Here is an 18,424-nt window from a genome sequence, read left to right as displayed (position 1 = left end):
AATGGAGGTAAATGACAAAGAGAACAGAAAAGCAACAGAATCAATAAAAGTAAAAACTGATTCTTTGAAAAAATAAAATGGAGAAATCTGTAGCTAGACTGAGAAAAAAAGAGAGGAGGCAAATAACTAGAATCAGAAATGAAGATGGTGATATCACTATTGACGTTACAGAAATAAAGGGAATTATAAGAGAATACTATGAACACTTACACACTAAAAATGAGAGAACCCAGAAAAAAATGGAAGAATTCCCAGAAACACACAAATTACCTAAACTGACTGAAGAATAAACAGAGAACCTCAACAGATTTATGCATGTACAGTTTTGAGTGAAGAATAAAAAACCTTCCAAGAAAAAAAAGTCCAGGACCAGATAACTTCCCTGGTAAATTCTACAGAACATTTAAAGAATGAACATTAATCCTTCTGAAGCTCCCCTAAAGAACTGCAGAGGAGTAAACACTTCCTAACTCACCCTAGGAGTCCTGCATTACCATGATAACAAAACCTGATAAAAACATCACAAGAAAAGAGAATTACAGGCCAATATACCTTAGCAGTATAAATGCAACAATTTCCAACAAATCTAATAGATATAAACAGCATGTAACCCTATCTAACAGCATATTAAAAACATACTTCATGACCAAGTGGGATTTATCCAGGAAATGCAAGGTTGTTTATCATAAGAAAACCAATGAATGGACTATACCACCATGCGTGCTGGTTTGAAACTGTTAGGTACCCCAGAAAAGCCATGTTCTTTTAATCTAATCTTGTGGATGCAGACTTATTGTGGATGGGATCTTTCGATTAGGTTGTCTCCATGGAGATGTGACCCATCCAACCGTGGGTGGGAGCTTCTGATTAGATTATTGCCATGGAGATGTGAGCCCACCCATTCAAGGTGGGTCTTAATTAGTTTACTGGAGTTCTCAAAAGAGCTGACAGAAAGAACAGAGAGATAAAATCTGTATTAGTCAGGGTTCTCTAGAGAAACAGAATCAACACAGGTCACTGGACTAAAACAGTTCTGAAAACCCGCAGGGCAAACTCCATTGGATTTCGAAGTCTGTGAGTTATTTATCCTTGGGGCTTTAGAAAGTGGCAGATCCACTCTTCCCAAGGGCCTATGGAGCACACTTGCTCTCTGCAAATGCTGGGCTGAGGGTTGCAACATTGGGGATCATTGGGAGATCACCTTTTGCTTGGCTCCACCTTCTCCAAACACTGGAGCAACACCCGGTCTCTCTGCCACCTCCGGGGCACCTGCTCAACCCCTCAGGAACAATGGGGCAATGGCCAGGCTCCTCCGAATCCCTGTTTTATGTGCACCACCCTCTCTGAGGCCTGAGGCACCCAAACTCTTCCTGAACAACAAAGCAGAAGGCCTGCCCTCTGCCTGTGGAGCAAACTCAGTCTCTTAAAGTGCATTGGTGGGCCCACTCTCCTGGCCTGAGGTTTCTTGGATTCAGACCTTAGCTCCCATGGTTTTGCCACTAAAGTCATTTTTCTTTAAATTTGCCCCTTTTCTGTACATTTTAGTCCAGACTGGAAGTGGTTCTGTTTAAAAGATTCCACGATACTCTTGTTGGTTTTCTATGGGATCATACCCATAAGACAAAATGATTTTTCACAAATCCTTTCAGGTAACTGTATACCCAATCCTGGCATTTTCTGAAATGGCTGACTGGCTCCATGTTTGGTTAAATCCTTATGTGGGGCCCTATTCTCTGGGGTCTCCTTTTCTGGAAGCCCAGGATTTTCCAGATCATCAATTTCTGGTTTCTTTGTACTCAAGAATTCTACTCTCAGCTTTTTTCCGATCAAATTTTACTATAAGCTGCAAGGAGTAGCCAGGCTGCATTTTCCACCTATTAGTTTGGAAATTTCCTCAGCTAAGTATCTTGGGTAGTCACCTTTAAATTCTAACTTCCATGGAACAGGGGTACTAAATTTGGCCAAATTATCTGCCATTTTAAAACAAGGATCACCTTTCTTCCAGGTTGCAATGACACATTCCTCCATTCTGTCTAAAGCCTCATTAGAGGTATCTTTAGAGTCCACATTTCTACCAACAGTCTCTTCAAAGCATTCTATGCCTTCTCTATCAAGATCCTCAAAACTCTTCCAGAATCTTCCCCTTACACATTTTAAAGCCATTCCAACATGTTTCGTATTTGCAAACTGCAGCAGCACCCCATTCCTGGTACCAAAATCTGTTTTGGCTAGTTAAAGCTGCTGGAATGCAAATATACCAGAAATGAGTTGGCTTTTATAAAGGGAATTTTTTGCAAGTTCATAGCTCTAAGGCCATAAAAATGTCCAAACTACGGCATCTAGAGACAAATACTGACTCAAGAAAGGCTGACTGGTTCAGAACACACCTCTGCCAGCTGTAAAGGCATGTGGCTGTGTCTGCTGGGTTCTTTGGTTCTGGTTTCAAACAGCTTCCCCAGGGGCATTTTCTTTCTGCATCTCCAAATGTTTGGGTCCCACGTGCACCTGCTCTCTGTCAGCACTCAAAGCATCTAAGCTTCCTCCGAAATGTTTCCCCTTTTAAAGGACTCCAATAAAATAATCAAGACCCACCTTGAATGGGTGGAGTCATATTTTCATCTAATCAAAAGGTCACACCCATAACTGGCTGGGTCAATCTCCATGGAAACAATCCAAAGTTTCCACCCAACAATACTGAATCAGGATTAAAGGACACAGCTTTTCTGTGGTACACAACACTTTCTAACCAGCACACCACCCTATCATTAACACCTTCAAATAGTGACATAGTACATTTGTTCTAGTTCATGGAAGAACATTCTCATATTTGTACTATAAACCACCTGCACTATCCACAACAGGGTTCATTATGTTATACAAATCCATGTTTCATCCTTTAACTTTCCTTTTAGTGACATATACGACCCTAAACTTCCCCTTTCAACCACAATAACACACAAAATTCAGTGCTGTTAATTACACTCGCAATAATGTGCTACCATGATCAAATATTTACAATTAACCTTATTAAAAATTCTGCACAAAGTAGGCATTAGCTCATCATCCTCTACCCTCATTCTGTCTTCTGATAACTTATATTCTAGACATTAACTCATGAGTTTTTTCATTGTATTTTATTCCTAGTAGTAAGAAATACAATATTTGTCCCGCGTCTGGCTTCATTCAACACAATGTCCTCAAGGTTCATTTATGTTGTCGCATGCATCAGGACTTCATTTCTTCTTACAGCTGAATATTCCACCATATGTATATACTACATTTTGTTTATTCATATATCAACTGGTGGACATTTGGGTTGTTTCCATCTTTGGGCCACTGTGAATAATGCTGCTATGAATATCAATGTATAAATGTGTGCTCTTGACCCAGTTTTCAGCTCTTCTGAATATATAACTTGTAGTGGGAATGCCAGATCATATGGCAGTTCTATAATTAGCTTCCTGAGGAACTGCATGATCTACTGATTTTTCATAAGGGTGCTAAGTCCACTAAGTGGATAAAGAATAAACTTTTCAACAAATGGTGCTGGGATAACAGGATATCCACATGCAAAGAATGAAGTTGGACTCCTACCTCACACCATATACAAAAATTAAGTCAAAATGGACCAATGACCTCAACATAAGAAATAAAATTCTAAAATTTTTGGGAGAAAACATAAGGAAATATCATTAGGATCTTGCATTAGGCAATGAATTCTTAGATTCATTCATTCATGACACAAAAACCATAAACAACAGAAGAAACGATCCATAAATTCAATTTCACCAAAAATTAAAACCTTTTGTGCATCAGAGGGCATTACCAAGAAAGTGAAAAGACAACCTACAGAAAGGGAGAAAATAGTTGCAAACCATATATCAGATAGGGGCTTAATATCCACAATATATATATTAAAAAAAATGTTTACAACAAACAACAAAAAGGAAAACAACCATTTAGAATATGGACAAAGAACTTGAACATTTTTTGAAGGAGATACGCAGATGGTCAATAAGCATATGAAAAGATGCTCAATATCATTACCTACCAGGGAAATGCAAATCAAAACCATAATATGATAACACTTTACACCCAGGAGAACTGCTTTTGATGAAAAATAAAAGGGAAAGCAAGTGTTGTAGACAATGAGAAGAAACTGGACCTCTAATGCACTGTTGGTGGGAATATAAAATATATTGCAACCACTGTGGAAAGAATACGACCATTCTGAAAAATTTAAGAGAATTACCATAGGTCTGTCAGTTCCACTTCTAGGAATATACCCAAAGAAAATGAAAACACAATCTTAAATATTTCTATATCACCACTCATAGCTTCATTATTCACAGTAGCCGAAAAGTAGAAACAACTGAAAGTGTCCATTACAGATAAACTGATATATAAAATGTGGCACATACACACAATGGAGTATTACTCTAGGATTTAAAATACATAAATGGTATATAACATTTCCTCTTTTTTGGTCTGACTTCTTTCACTTAGCATAACTGAGAGTCATCCATGCTCTTGTGGGTATCAACAGTTGGATTCCTGTCTATTGTTAAGTAGTATTTCACTGTGTAGAAATAAAATGTGTATTTGTTGAGCTGCTATGAACATTTGTGCACAGTATTTGCATGTATATATGCATTCCTTTCTTTTGATTAAATATGTTGGAGCATAATGGCTGGGTCAGATGGTAGCTACATGCTTAACTTTTCAAGAAATTGTCAAACTTAGTGTATGACAGTCCCAGTTGCTTCATTCTCATGAATATTTGGTATGTTCAGTCTTTTTCATTTTAGATATTCTAAATACTATGTAATGATATCTTCATTAATTTGCATTTCCTAATGATTAATGTCTTAGCATTTGAGAGTTCTTTATATATTCTGCATACAATTTCTTTGTTAGATATGTGATCTGCAACTATTTTTTTCCCAGTATGTGCTGATTTTTCATTTTCTTAACAGTGTATTTTGAAGAGTAGACATTCCTAATTTTGATGAAGTTCAATTTACATATGTTTTCCTTTTATGGATTGTGCTTTTCGCTCCGTATCTAAAAATGTCATAGAAATTGTCCGAGGTTTTTTTTTCTTTTCTTATAGACTTTTTATACGTTCAGATCTTACATTTAGATCTATGATCCATTTTTTTAATTAATTTTCATATATGGCACAAGATATTGGCAGAAGTTCATTTTGCTTACATATAAATATACAGTATTTATAAGAATCATTTTTGAAAAGACTGTATTTTCCTTACTGAATTAACTGTACCTTTGTTAAGTCACTCCACCCGATAGTGAAATCACAGCAGATAACAGAATAGAAAGAGCCAGAACCCACTGAAACAACTATTTAACTGGCAAGAATTGTCAGATTTAACTATTTTAGAACCCTGGAGTCTATCAAACATGGTTTACATCCAGGAGTGTGCAGGTGAAAGAGGCTAGCAAATACAGGCATTTTGTGGTGGGCAGCCATGGGGATGGCAATCCACATTTCTGGCATGGTTGCCGGTGCCAGGCTAGGAAATAAGAATTTTTTCCTCCCAAAATTGGAGTTGTGAATTTTGATCTGCCTGGTGGGTCACTGAAGGTCTGGCCATTATTTCAACTACATCAGGTTGAATGGCTTCCTGGGTGGTGGTGTTCGTAGAAATTTAAAGAAAAAGAAACTTTTAATCCTTTCTTACTGGATTTGGGCACATAAGGGATCTCTGTGGTAGGAAAGGGATCTCTGTAAGATTACTGGATGACTGGGTACGAAAGGGATCTCTGTATGATTACTGGCTGACTGTGGGTAGGAGAGGGATCTCTGTATGATTACTGGCTGACGGTACAAAATGCATCTCTGTATGAATATGGGTGACTAGAGAAAAAGGAGAGACTTCAGTGACCACACATGACACGGAATATTGTTTTTGCAAAAAACAGCAAAAGGCACTAAACAAAGGGATTACTGTAGGCCTCCACAAGAAACAACAGCAATCCCTGGAGAGTGTAATCTCATTTCCAGACTACCACGTTATGTTATTCAACATTGTACCTGGAGACTTAGAACAATTAGGGAAAAAAAATGAAAAACGAAAAGAAATAAAAGGCATCTATATTGAATGACATCCTTCTATATATTGAAAACCCCAAAGAATTTGCAAATAACCTAGGAGAGATGATAAATGAACTCAAACGTTAAGCCAACTTTGAATTCCTGGGACAAACCGCACTTAGTTGTGATGCATTATCCTTTTTACAAAATGTTGGATTTAATTTGTTAAAATGTTTTGAAAGCATGTTTATACATCGTTCATAAGGAATACTAGTCTGTAACTTTCTTTGCTTGAAATGTCTTTATCTAGCTTTGGTTCAGAATAATTTTGTCTTTTTAGGATGTGTTGGGAAATAAATATTCCCAAGAGACGGCAAAGATGTCAGCTTAGAAAGGTGCGGGATTTAGTTTGTCCTCCAGAACAGCTAATAAATAACCAGAAACAGTACAAAACAGCTCCCGGGGCCACTTCAGTGACCAGACACAGAGCGTACACCAGTCTGGACCGGACACACAGCGTACCCCAGTCTGGACCAGCTGGACCAGCTGCCAGCCCTCATAGAACCATGAGTTCCCCAAGCTGTGGCAGCCGGCGCCCCTCCCCCACTGGCTGCTTCCCACAGGGGAAAGGAAAGAGACTTTACCAGCAGCAGAGGCTGAGCGCAACTAAGCTTCAAGTGTGGAGTTAATTCACAAATTCTATTAAAAATAGGCCTCCAGCTCAGGTGAACTTGGTCAAAGAGGAGGTCGCTGATTTTCATCCCGGTGCCAAGGGGGCAGGGCTGATGGAAAAAGAAAAAAAAAGAAACAGAGGTTTTTGTGGCTGTTTCTACAAAGGCTTGACTGCCTTTGGATACAGCGGCAGGATTTTTCAGGCTGCAACTGCCCCAGGTATAGGCAGAAACAGGCTCATTTGAGGGCTTGTCTGGATCCTGTGCCTTCCCCAGGGGAGGGGTGAGGCTCAACTCAGGTGGAATCCCTGGCTCAAGGAATTCAGACACCAGGATTTGGAAATTTGAAGTCATTAAAGCCAGCCTACAACCTCTCCTCTGTCTCCACCACGCCCCCAGCAGGGAGAGTCCTCCAAAGTTAAAGGTACCACATCATCTTACGCTGGTGGGACTTGCAGGCAGAGAAGCACCACATACTGGGCAGGATAAGAAAAACAAAGTCCAGAGACTTCACAGGAAAGTCTTTCAAACTGCTGGATCTCACCCTCAGGGAAAACCGATGCAGGTGACTCTTTCCTCCTGATAGGAGGTCAGTTTAGTCTGGGAAAATCTGGCTGGGGTCTATAATATCTAAGTAGACCCTCCTAAGGGGAGGGGGAAAAGGCACCACACAAGCTGGGCAAGAAACAAGAAAACAATGAAAAATTCTCCTGTTAAACAAAACCTAAGCTAGAGGTCCAGATAAAGCTGAACGGAATATCAAAAAACAGACAGACAACAAATTCATCCAACAAGAAAACCCTAGGTGAAAGAAGTGAAAGCAATCTCCAGAATAAACTAATTAAGGTAATTAAAGGCCTAGATGCCATCAAAAAATAACAAATCACACTAGAAAAACTGAAGATATGGCCCAGTCAAAGGAACAAACCAACAATTCGAAAGAGATACAGGAGCTGAAACAATTAATTCAGAATATACAAACAGACATGGAAAACCTCATCAAAAACCAAATCAATGAATTGAGGGAGGATATAAAGAAGGCAAGGAATTAACAAAAAGGAGAAATTAAAAGTCTGAAAAATCAAATCACAGAACTTATGGGAATGAAAAAGCATGGTAGAAGAGATGAAAAAAAAAACAATGGAAACCTACAATGGTAGATTTCGAGAGGCAGAACATAGGATTAGTGAACTGGAAGACGGAACATCTGAAATCCGACAAGAAAAAGAAAATATAGGGGAAAAAATGGAAAAATATGAGCAGGGACTCAGGGAATTGAATGACATGAAGCTCACGAATATATGTGTGTTGGGGGTGTCCCAGAAAGAGAAGAGAAGGGAAAAGGAGGAGAAAAACTAATGGAGGAAATTATCATTGAAAATTTCCCAATTCTTATGAAAGACTTCAAACTACAGATTCAAGAAGTGCAGCGTACCCCAAAGAGAACAGATCCAAACAGATGTACTCCAAGACATTTAATAATCAGAATATCAAAGGTCAAAGAGAAAGAGAAACAGAGACTCTTGAAAGCAGCAAGAGAAAAAAGCAATCCATCACATACAAGGGAAGCCCAATAAGACTATGCGCAGATTTCTCAGCAGACACCATGGCGGCGAGAAGACAGTGGGATGACATATTTAAATTACTAAAAGAGAAAAACTGCCAACCAAGAATTCAATATCCAGCAAAATATTCCTTAAAAATGAGGAAGAAATTAAAACATTTTCAGACAAAAGATCACTGAGAGAATTTGTGACCAAGAGACCGGCTCTGCAAGAAATACTAAAGGGAGCACTAGAGACAGATAAGAAAAGACAGGAGAGAGAGGGATGGAGAAGAGTATAGAAAGGAAGACTATCAGTAAAGGTAAAAAGAAGAAAAATTAGATATGACATATAAAATCCAAAAGGCAAAATGGTAGAAGAAGGTACTACCCGTACAGTAATAACACTAAATGTTAATGGATTAAACTCCCCAATCAAAAGACACAGACTAGCAGAATGGATCAAAAAACAGGACCCATCTACATGATGTCTACAGGAAACACATCTTAGATCCAAGGATAAACATAGGTTGAAAGTGAAAGGTTGGGAAAAGATATTTCATGTAAATAACAATCAGAAAAGAGCAGGAGTAGTTATACTAATATCCAACAAATTAGACTTCAAATGTAAGACAGCTAAAAGAGACAAAGGACACTATGTATTAATAAAAGGAACAATTCAACAAGAAGACATAACAATCACAAATATTTATCCACTGAGCCAGAATGCTCCAAAATACATGAGGCCAACACTGAAAACACTGAAGAGAGAAATAGACACATCTACCGTAATAGTAGGAGACTTCAATTCCACACTCTCATCAATGGACAAAACATCTAGACAGAGGATCAATAAAGAAACAGAGAATTTGAATGGTATAGTAAATGAGCCAGACTTAACAGACATTTCAGGAACCTTACACCCCACAACATTAGGATACACGTTTTTCTCAAGTGCTCATGGATCATTCTCAAGGATAGACCATATGCTGGGTCACAAAGCAAGTCCCAATAAATTTAAAAAGACTGAAATCATACAGAACCCTTACTCAGATCATAAAGGAATGAAGTTAGAAATCAATAATAGGCAGAGTGCCAAAAAGTTCACAAATATGTGGAGGCTCTACAACACACTCTTAAACAACCAGTGGGTTAAGGAAGAAATTACAAGAGAAATCGGTAAATATCTTGAGGCAAATGAAAATGAAAGCACAACATATCAAAACTTATGGGATGCAGCAAAGGCAGTGTTAAGAGGGAAATTTATTGCCCTAGATGCCTATATCAAAAAAGAAGGGCAAAAATTGAGGAATTAAATGTTCACTTGGAAGAAGTAGAGAAAGAACAGCAAACTAACCCCCAAAGCAAGCAAAAGGAAAGAAATAATGAAGATTAGAGCAGAAGTAAATTAAACTGAGAACATGAAAACAATTGAGAAAATCAATAAAACCAGAAGGTGGTTCTATGAGAAAATCAATAAGACTGATGGACCCTTAGCAAGACTGACAAAAAGAAGAGAGAGGTTGCAAATAAATAAGATCAGAAATGGAAGAGGAGACATAACCACTGACCCCATGGAAATAAATACTGCCTTCCTTCAATTTTCTGTAAGGGTTTTTGTAGAATTGGTACTATTTCTTCCTTAAATATTTGGTAGAATTGCCAGTGAACTCATCTAGGAGTGGAGTTTTCTTTGAGGAAAAGTTAAGTGTAAATTTAATTTTTAAAATAGGTATAGCGCTATTTATTTATTTAGGTACCCTAAAGTGCTCTTTCTTGTGAGCTTCTGTTGTTTGTATCTGTCAAAGGTAAAATTGTGTTCTTCAAAAAAATATAAGTCATAGCCTCTTGTACCTGCGAACATGACCTTTTTTGGAAAAAGGGTCTTTGCAGATGCAACTAGGTAAGATGAGGTCATAGAATGACAGAGACAGAGATTGAAGTGATGTGTGTACGAGCCAAGAGATCTGTGAGGCTAACAGAAACTGGAAAAGACAAGGGGGATCCTCCCCTAGATGTTTTGCAGAGGGCATAACCCCACCAACACCTTACTTTTGGTCTTTTGGCCTTCAGGACGTTTAAAGCTACCTAGGTGTGGTAACCCATCATGGCAGTCCTAGTACAGTGTCTCTCACAAAGTGTGTTCATTTAGGCTAAGGTTGTTGAATTAGCATAAAGCTGCTCATAATGTTGTGACTATCTTCTACCTTTTAAATAACGATGTCATCTATCTCATTACTGATATTGAGAATTTTTATCTTCTTTTTTTGGTTCAGTCCGGTCAAAGATTTTTCAGTTTTATTGATTTTCTCAAAACCCAGCTTTGTTTTTGCCTGTTTTGTCTCTTATTTTCTATTTCATTGATTTCTACTCTGATAGTTGATTATTTCCCTTATTATGCTTACTTTGGGTTTTATTTGCTCTTATTTTTCTAGTTTCTTAAGATGGATGCTGAGGTTACTTTCTTCTAATGGCAACACCGAAATTTTGAAATGTTGTATTATCATTTTCACTTACTTCAAAGTATTTTCTAAGTTCCCCTTTGATTTCTTCTTCTTTTTGCCCCATGGCATTTTTTTTTTTTTTACATGGGCAGGCACCGGGAATCAAACCCGGGTCCTCTCACATGGCAGGCAAGCATTCTTGCTTGATGAGCCATCGTGGCCCGCCCATTGCCCCATGGCATTTTAAAGTGACTATCTAATCATCAAATATTGGAGGATGTTTCAGATAGCTTTGTTATTGAATGCTAACTTAATTGCATTGCAGTCAGAGAATATACTTGTGTCATAGCACATATCTGATCTATCTTGGTAAATGTTCTCATCACATTTAAAAAAAAAATGTGTATTCTGCTATTATTAGATGGCATGTTCTATAAACGTCTATAGGTCAAATAGGTTCAAGTGCTGTTTAATACTATACCCTTGGTGATTTCCTATGTGCATATCCTATCAGTTATTGAGAGAGAGGTACTGAAATCTCCAACAATCATGGATTTGTCAACTTCTCCTTGTAGTTCTATGTTTTATATTTTATGTATTCTGAAGCTTCGTTATTAGGTGCATGTTTAGGATTAGTAGGTCCTTTGATTAATTTACCCTTCATTATTATGAAACAATCCTTTTAATTCCTGGTAATATTTCTTACTATCAAATTCACTGCACAACATGTTTGGGGATTAAGACTGTAATTTTACTTTTAGACACATATATGAGGTTAAATATCTCAGAAGAAATATCTAGAGTTCAGGAGAGAAAAGTGGCCTAGAGATACAGATTTGCATGAAGATGGTGTTATAGATCTAACGTAGTGCAGGTAAACAGTGGTGCTCCATAAATATTTCTGAAATGGTCTTGGAAGATTCCAGTTTCCAAAATAATTATAAGATTGAAAAAACTCCACCTGATCCTAGGTCATGCCAGTATAAATACTTGGCCTCCAACCTCAAACTTGACCTTGATTTTTAGTGGATTATTCCACTAGGTTTCCCACGACAACTATTTTGGATCTTTCCCACACTGCTTAAAACCTTGGTTTTCTTACCTTTTCTCTCACTTTCAGATATTTTCTTTTTTAAATTCACAGTGAAAACAGAAACAATAAGAGAGCTCCTTCACTTGTGTTCCAACAAAGTTACCCACAATTGTAACCCATTTCTCCTTTTTCCTCTTCTTACAATGGAAAAGTGTTTTTCCTTTATCTAAGGTAAATCTGTCAACCTGTGCTCTGGACATCATTTCCCTCATACCTTTTAGGGGAACTTACACCATTTTCTCTCTTCTATACTGGCACTCTTTCCCTCTCTTCCGGCTCTCTTCCATCAGCTTTTGGCCTGTCCAAGAATTACCCATCTTAAAACATTTCAACATGTCACCCTTCTAGCAAGCATACTCTTCTCCAAAGCCAAAGTTCCTAAGTTATCTCCGCTTACCAAGTCTATCTTATCATCTCTTTATTTCTCTTTAGGGAAGGTATAGTTTCCACCACCACCAACAGAAACTGTTCTTGACCAATGACTTCACTATTGCTAAATGCAACATACACTTTTCATTCTTTTTTTCTCCTTGACTTATGAGTAGTATTTGACACTATTCACTGCCTTTCTTTTCCTGGAAACCTGCACTTTCCTTGGCTTCATGATATGAGGCATCCCTGATTTTCTTCCTGCTTCTCTGGCTGCTCTCCATATACTTTACTATCTAAAGGTTCAAACATCTTTTCTTCCCAAAATATTCTGCCTCCGTTGGTGTTCTCTTCAGCTCCCTGAGTCAACTGCCACCTATATGCTGAGGACACCCAAACACCTTTTTCTTACCTTGGGCTCTTTTCTGAGCTCCCAATCATTGTATCACAGACTACCAAAGACATGCACTGGTTGGAAAAGTCAAGTTTTATGTGAATTCTAGCTGTAGTATTTGTTGACCCTGGCCAGTAATGACACTTAAATATGTTTTTTCATCTAAAAATTGGAAATACTTATATATTTTAGGATCATTAAAATGAAAAACATAAAAGCATGTTTTAAGTAAAAAGGCACTATACAAATTACACTGTTATTGTTGTTATTATATGTACTTTTGGGGCTACATGGGCCAAGAATTGAACCAGGTCTCCTGCCTGGCAGGTGAGCATTCTACCATTGAATCACCCATGTACCCTTATTATGGTTTTTTTTTTTGGGGGGGGTACATAGTCTATTATTATGTTTTAATGAAAGAGAAATAAAATGTTATCCTGTTAGGAAATTAGTTTTCTAACAGTTTGAAATTCTGGAAGAATTAAAATGCTGATGTGAGCTTTAGAATCTCTTTTTGAATTTACTGAACAAAGACTCTATAATAGGGGCTATAACCTCAACTGCACATAGGATCAGAGCAGGTAACATAAATGAGCCAAGCAGGCGAGGTGGGGACTGTGAGTTAGCGGCTCCTACCTGAAAAGCGGCAGCTTTAGGTGACGGGTGACATATAGGACATGGGTTCACTGTTGCCAGATCTGACTTTCTACAGAAGCTGGAAAACCTGATTTTTAATATTTAAAGTTTCTCATCTTTAAAAGTTAGCAACCAACTCGTTTTAAAAAACACTGTGGGCCAGCTCCTCGCAACCCCTTCACCCCAAATCCCAACTTGTCTGTGGGACATTCGTACCCAGAGATCACCTTTTCACCCTGTTTGAGTTTCCTGGGCTGCACCCGAAACACCATGAAATGGGTTGGCTTATACAATGGGTATTTATTGGCTTACAGTTTTGAGGTCGAAAAAATGTCCAAATCAAAGCATCATTAAGGTGATCCTAGGCTCCTCTGCCACCCGGCAAGGCACGCGGATCTGGCGGCCTGTCCCTTCTCTCCTGGGTCTCACTGCTCTCAGGTTCTGGCTTCTGTGGCTTCCTCTGTCTTGCCTGTGTTTATAAAGAACTGCAGGAACGGGATCAAGACCCGTCCTGATCAGGCTGGCCCACACCTTAACTGAAGCAGCCTCACCAAGCGGTCCTACTCGCAATGGGCTCGCGCCCACAGGGGCGGCCAAGTTTCAGAACGTTTTTCTGGGGTGTACACAGCTTCAAACCACTAACGCCCCCAAACGATCGGACAGTTTGCCCCTTTCAAGGGCCTCAACCTGGAGACTGTCAGCTTGTACACGGATACTGGTGGTCACTGGTGCTCTGGGGTTGCCGAGAGAGGCGAAAGTGGTTTCTCCCACCTGGACGCTGTCGGCGGTCGTGAGCCGCCTAGCAAACGGGAAGAACGCTCCGCGGCGCTACCGGCCCTCTTCGCCAAGCGTCGCAGGAAACCGAGGCGTCGAGGAGGCCCACGCTAACCGTTCGCTGAGCGCCCGCGCGCTCGCCGACCAACCCACGGCCCCTCACGCCGAGTCTGAGGAGCCGGCGCCCCGAGGGGCGGCCAAACGCGCCTGACACCGGAGCCACCTGAGGTCCCGCCTCCGCAAAACGACCATTTAATCGAGCCAAAAGCCCACGTGGGCTCAGGCAGGACCTGGGCGTGGGGACACAACTACCTGGGCGGGAATCGCCGCGGCCACTCCTCCGCGTCAAGGCTCCGGACAGCCCAGCGCCGCGAGTTCGGCGGCCGGAAGTTCACCCTGCGCCGCGCCCCCCGCCGCCGCGCACGCGTACTCCCCGGCCAACGCCTACACGCGCATGCGCGCCCCGCCCGGAAGTGAGGTCCAGGCCTCCTTCCGGCCCTCTTTCTAGCCGGCGGGGGCGGGGCCACGTCGCCCTGGACGCGCCGCGCCCTCCGTGCTTACGTCACGGCGCCGGACGGAAGATGGTGGGTCCGCGGGCCGGCGGTTTCTGAGCGCGCCCGGACGGACCTGCAGCCCGCGCCCGGCCCTTCGGGCTGCTCCGGGCTGCCGAGTCGCTGCCGCCGCCATGTCGCTGCTGCAGTCTGCGCTCGACTTCTTGGCGGGCCCAGGCTCCCTGGGCGGGGCTGCCGGCCGCGACCAGAGCGACTTCGTGGGGCAGACGGTGGAGCTGGGCGACCTGCGGCTGCGGGTGCGGCGGGTCCTGGCCGAGGGTAAGCACGGGCCGTGGCGGGCGGCCCGGGTGGTTGCCGACGCTGGGGCGAGGGATGCTGCTGGGGGCGGGGTCGGCCGAGGGCAGGCACTGCCGCGCTTGGCTCGTGCGGCCGGGGGCAGCGGGGTTTAAGGCGGGCTCGAGGGCAGCAGGGGTCGGGGCGGGTCGGGGGTAGCCCGGGGTCGGGGCGGGCCCGGGGCAGCGGGGTTTAAGGCGGGCCCGAGGGCAGCCAGGGGTTGGGGCGGGCCGGGGGCAGCCCGGGTCGGGGTGGACCCCCGGGGGCAGCAGGGGTCGGGGCGGGACCCCGGGGGCAGCAGGGAGGGTGCAGGGGGGTCTTTGCGGCGGGAGGTGTAGGTCTCTGCTGACCTGTGGGACTCCCGACCGCCGCTGTGAGTTGGGGCCTGCCAGGGTATTATCCCCTCCCGGACTGTGATCAGGTCGACCTGGGGCAGACGCTGCTGGGGGCGGGGGTCCCTGCCTAGGAAGTCACTGCCCTGGGGTCCGTCAGGCCGGTCAGGTGACTGCTGGGGAAGCAGGATCGCGGTTGGACACTTCATAGAGGTGTGGGATGGGGGGCCGGGCAGGAGGAACCTTGTCAGGCTCTGGGGAGTCTGTGACCACTGGATTGGGGGTGTGGAGTCTGGAGGTGAGAAGTAAAGTGGGGAGTTATGCTATGGCCTTTTCACCTCTGGGGCTGCTGCGCCGTGGGGGTTGGGCATAGGCAAGTTGGGTGAGTCTCACATTCTCAGGGACTTCCGAGTTGGTGGTGGTGCATGCCCAGCCTGCCACCCTGACTGGGGGTTTGGAGGAGCAGACTGACAGTGCCGTGCCCGGCAGTTTAGCGCCTCTCCCCTCCCCCCCATACAACCTGAGTGTTTTTCTTGCCCCTGGGCGTTTTTTTTTTTTTCCTGGATTTTTTTTGTTGTGATTCCATGAAACTTCCCGGAAATAGAACCAATCCCTGTGACCTGTGCACAGCTTTGCAGGCCAATCAGCGCAGATCCTTTCAGGTCAATCTTTAGTCCTATTCCTTCATGCTCTTTGTAGCTTCCTGAATGTTCTCTCCCTTCCTTACACAGATTTTACCACCACCATCTATGCAGTCATGCTTTCTATTCTAGATTTTGCTTATATTTTGTCCTGTGACCTCCCAGGGGTGTGCAAACCTTGCTTGCTGTGATGTTTGTTGGCTTGACACAGGTGACATTGGTGCTGGTGCTATAACCCTGTTTTAATCTGCTGCCTAAGCATTGGGGAGGGCCGAGCCACGCGCAGCCTAAGCCATCACCACTCTGTGATCACTCATAGGCCCGGAGGGTCAGCTTGGCAAAGTGGTCACCCCTACTGCCCTTTGTGCCTGACTCATGGTGGGAAACTCGGCCAGCTTGTTTTGAGGTTGTTGCTCCAGGTGGCCTGAAGGAGTGCCCCGGCCAGCTCTGTTGTGCAGTTCCCCCATGTGGGCAGAGGCAGGTGTGCCGGGAGCTGTTTTACTGAAGATCCTGGCTTACCTCCTTCCACAGTGGTGGCCATCACTCTTCTGTTCCAAGATGTGATACTTTCACATCTGAGAATAATGAGTTTCCCCAAATGAGTTTGTTTGTTCTGAAAATAAAAGGCAATTATCTTGATTCTCTTAGACCTTTCTTGTGTACAGGACATGGTTTCTTCCCTTTTGGAGTTTAAAGTGAGAGACACACTAAATTCCTGAGGGACAGGGCAGTTGTGTGGGAAGGGCCCTGGGCCAGAGCTGGCAGTGCAGAAAGGTCCAGGGGTCACTGCAGGGGCCCAGGGGAGGGTTCTAGCAGGAGCACATGAATGGCCTTGAAGAGTGACCGTGCAGGGAGAAAATGAGGATGTACCTTTGCCCAGTGCAGGGCCAGGGGCCGGGAGGGCCCACCGCAGATGGGAAATGTGTGGTCGGTCCCCTTGACTGGAGGCGGACGCTCACGCCCATCACTCATCACCCAGGAAGAAGAACACGGAAGTGTGGCCAGACACTGGCTGTGCACGAGAACTTGTTTTTCTTTGCCATGTAGGCAAGTCAGAATGTGAAGATAACCAATGCAATTAGGAGCCACAGATTTCCTCCTTTTAAACTGGTAGTGGCTCACAGCTTCTAGAGCATTCTGAAGCCTGTTTCTGAACTGAGACTGGGTAAGAAATCTAAACAGAAAATTTAAATTACATAGAACTGCTAAAGTTCTTGCTGCAGCAGCAGCCTCAGAGCCTGGGTTTGGAATTCATACTGTCCTGTAGGAATACAGGGAAGGCTGTAAGTTGACGTTCTTGGGGCCAAATGTTTAAAGAGTCAGGATTTTTAGGTCTAGGAAGATAATACTACACATATTCTGTATATCATGCGTACTCCTGGTGGAGTTGGGGACATATACCCCAATCAAGTGCAGTGGTATCATCTGACATTAAACAGATGAATTTTCTCACTGTGGGATGCTGAAATACATGACCTCCAAATTAGTTATATCAGGTTTTGCTGTCAAAAAAATTAGGGAAAAAAACTTGCTTCCGTAGTTTTTTTGGATTTTGGATCTGTAGCACAAGGTGAGTTGTTAGGCAGTCCTGCAGAGCCATATAGCTTACTAATCTTTTCAGAATTTGTTCTCAGTCTTCATATTTTTAAAAAGCAAATTCCAGGGGATGTGCACAGGGTCAAGGACGCCCAGTGCAGGAGAGCCTCACGAGTGCACTCTGCTCTCTCCTTTTTTTTTTCTACTAAATTTACTTTAACATTTGTTCCCCCTATTATTTATTTGTTTTTAATCCATATGTTTTACTCGTCTGTCGATAATATAAATAAAAGGAGCATCAGACACAAGGTTTTCACAATCACACAGTCACATTGTGAAAGCTATATCATTATTCAATCCTCTTCAAGACACATGGCTACTAGAACACAGCTCCACATTTTCAGGCAGTTCCCTCCAGCCTCTCTGTTACGCCTTAACTAACAAGGTGATATCTATTTAATGTGTAAGAATAACCTCCAGAATAACCTCTCGACTCTGTTTGGAATCTCTCAGCCATTGACACTTTATTTTGTCTCATTTCTCTCTTCCCCCTACGGTCGAAAAGGTTTTCTCAATCCCTTGATGCTGGGTCTCAGCTCATTCTAGGATTTCTGTCCCATGTTGCCAGGAAGGTCCACACCCCTGGGAGTCATGTCCCACGTAGACAGGGGGAGGGTGGTGAGTTTGCTTGTTGTGTTGGCTGGAGAGAGAGGCCACATCTGAGCCACAGAAGAGGTTCTCTTGGGGGTGACTCTTAGGCTTAATCTTAAGTAGGCTTAGCCCATCCTTTGTGGGGTTAAGTTTCATATGAACAAACCCCAAGATTGAGGGCTCAGCCTATTGCACACTCTACTCTGTTGCTTTCGGGTTCTGTGTGCTGAGGCTTCCTCCGCGGAAAGCAGGCAGAGTTGGAGATGCACTCTGTTGTCGAGGAGAGCATTTGCTTCGAGAATGGTGAGTCCGTTCTCTTCAGTATGGTCAACTGTAATTTTTCATTTGTGTATGTAATACTGTGAAGATGAATTGGGATGCGATGTGGAGCAGCACTTAATACAGTGACAATAATGCTATGCATCTGCTACACAGTTCAG

The 18,424-nt window shown here is 42.8% G+C and overlaps 2 protein-coding genes across 14 annotated transcripts in view; one reads left to right on the top strand and one right to left on the bottom strand.

Moving 5' to 3' along the window:
• TMEM175 (transmembrane protein 175) overlaps positions 1 to 14,392 on the bottom strand; it is a 66,369-nt gene extending 51,977 nt beyond the window's left edge. For 2 of the 12 annotated variants that reach the window (XM_077136191.1, XM_077136182.1), the window contains exon 1: positions 14,292 to 14,390. Coding sequence is in view for 4 of the 12 variants with exons in the window: in XM_077136190.1 (XP_076992305.1) it covers positions 6,700 to 6,816 (117 nt within the window). In the remaining 8 variants the exon portion in view is untranslated. The other 10 variants (XM_077136190.1, XM_077136189.1, XM_077136187.1 and 7 more) reach the window with 10 other exon arrangements.
• Positions 14,393 to 14,550: 158 nt separating this feature from the next.
• GAK (cyclin G associated kinase) overlaps positions 14,551 to 18,424 on the top strand; it is an 82,511-nt gene continuing 78,637 nt past the window's right edge. Inside the window, exon 1 of one of the 2 annotated variants that reach the window (XM_077136171.1) lies at positions 14,551 to 14,809. In XM_077136171.1, the coding sequence (XP_076992286.1) occupies positions 14,665 to 14,809 (145 nt within the window). In that variant the 5' untranslated portion in view covers positions 14,551 to 14,664. The remainder of the gene's footprint in view (positions 14,810 to 18,424) is intronic. The other variant, XM_077136172.1, reaches the window with a different exon arrangement.

The sequence above is a fragment of the Tamandua tetradactyla genome, chromosome 19, assembly GCF_023851605.1.
Source record: "Tamandua tetradactyla isolate mTamTet1 chromosome 19, mTamTet1.pri, whole genome shotgun sequence".
NCBI classification, from domain to species: domain Eukaryota; kingdom Metazoa; phylum Chordata; class Mammalia; order Pilosa; family Myrmecophagidae; genus Tamandua; species Tamandua tetradactyla.
The sequence above is the reverse complement of the archived record's forward strand: the minus strand, read 5'-3'. Positions and strand labels throughout refer to the sequence as shown.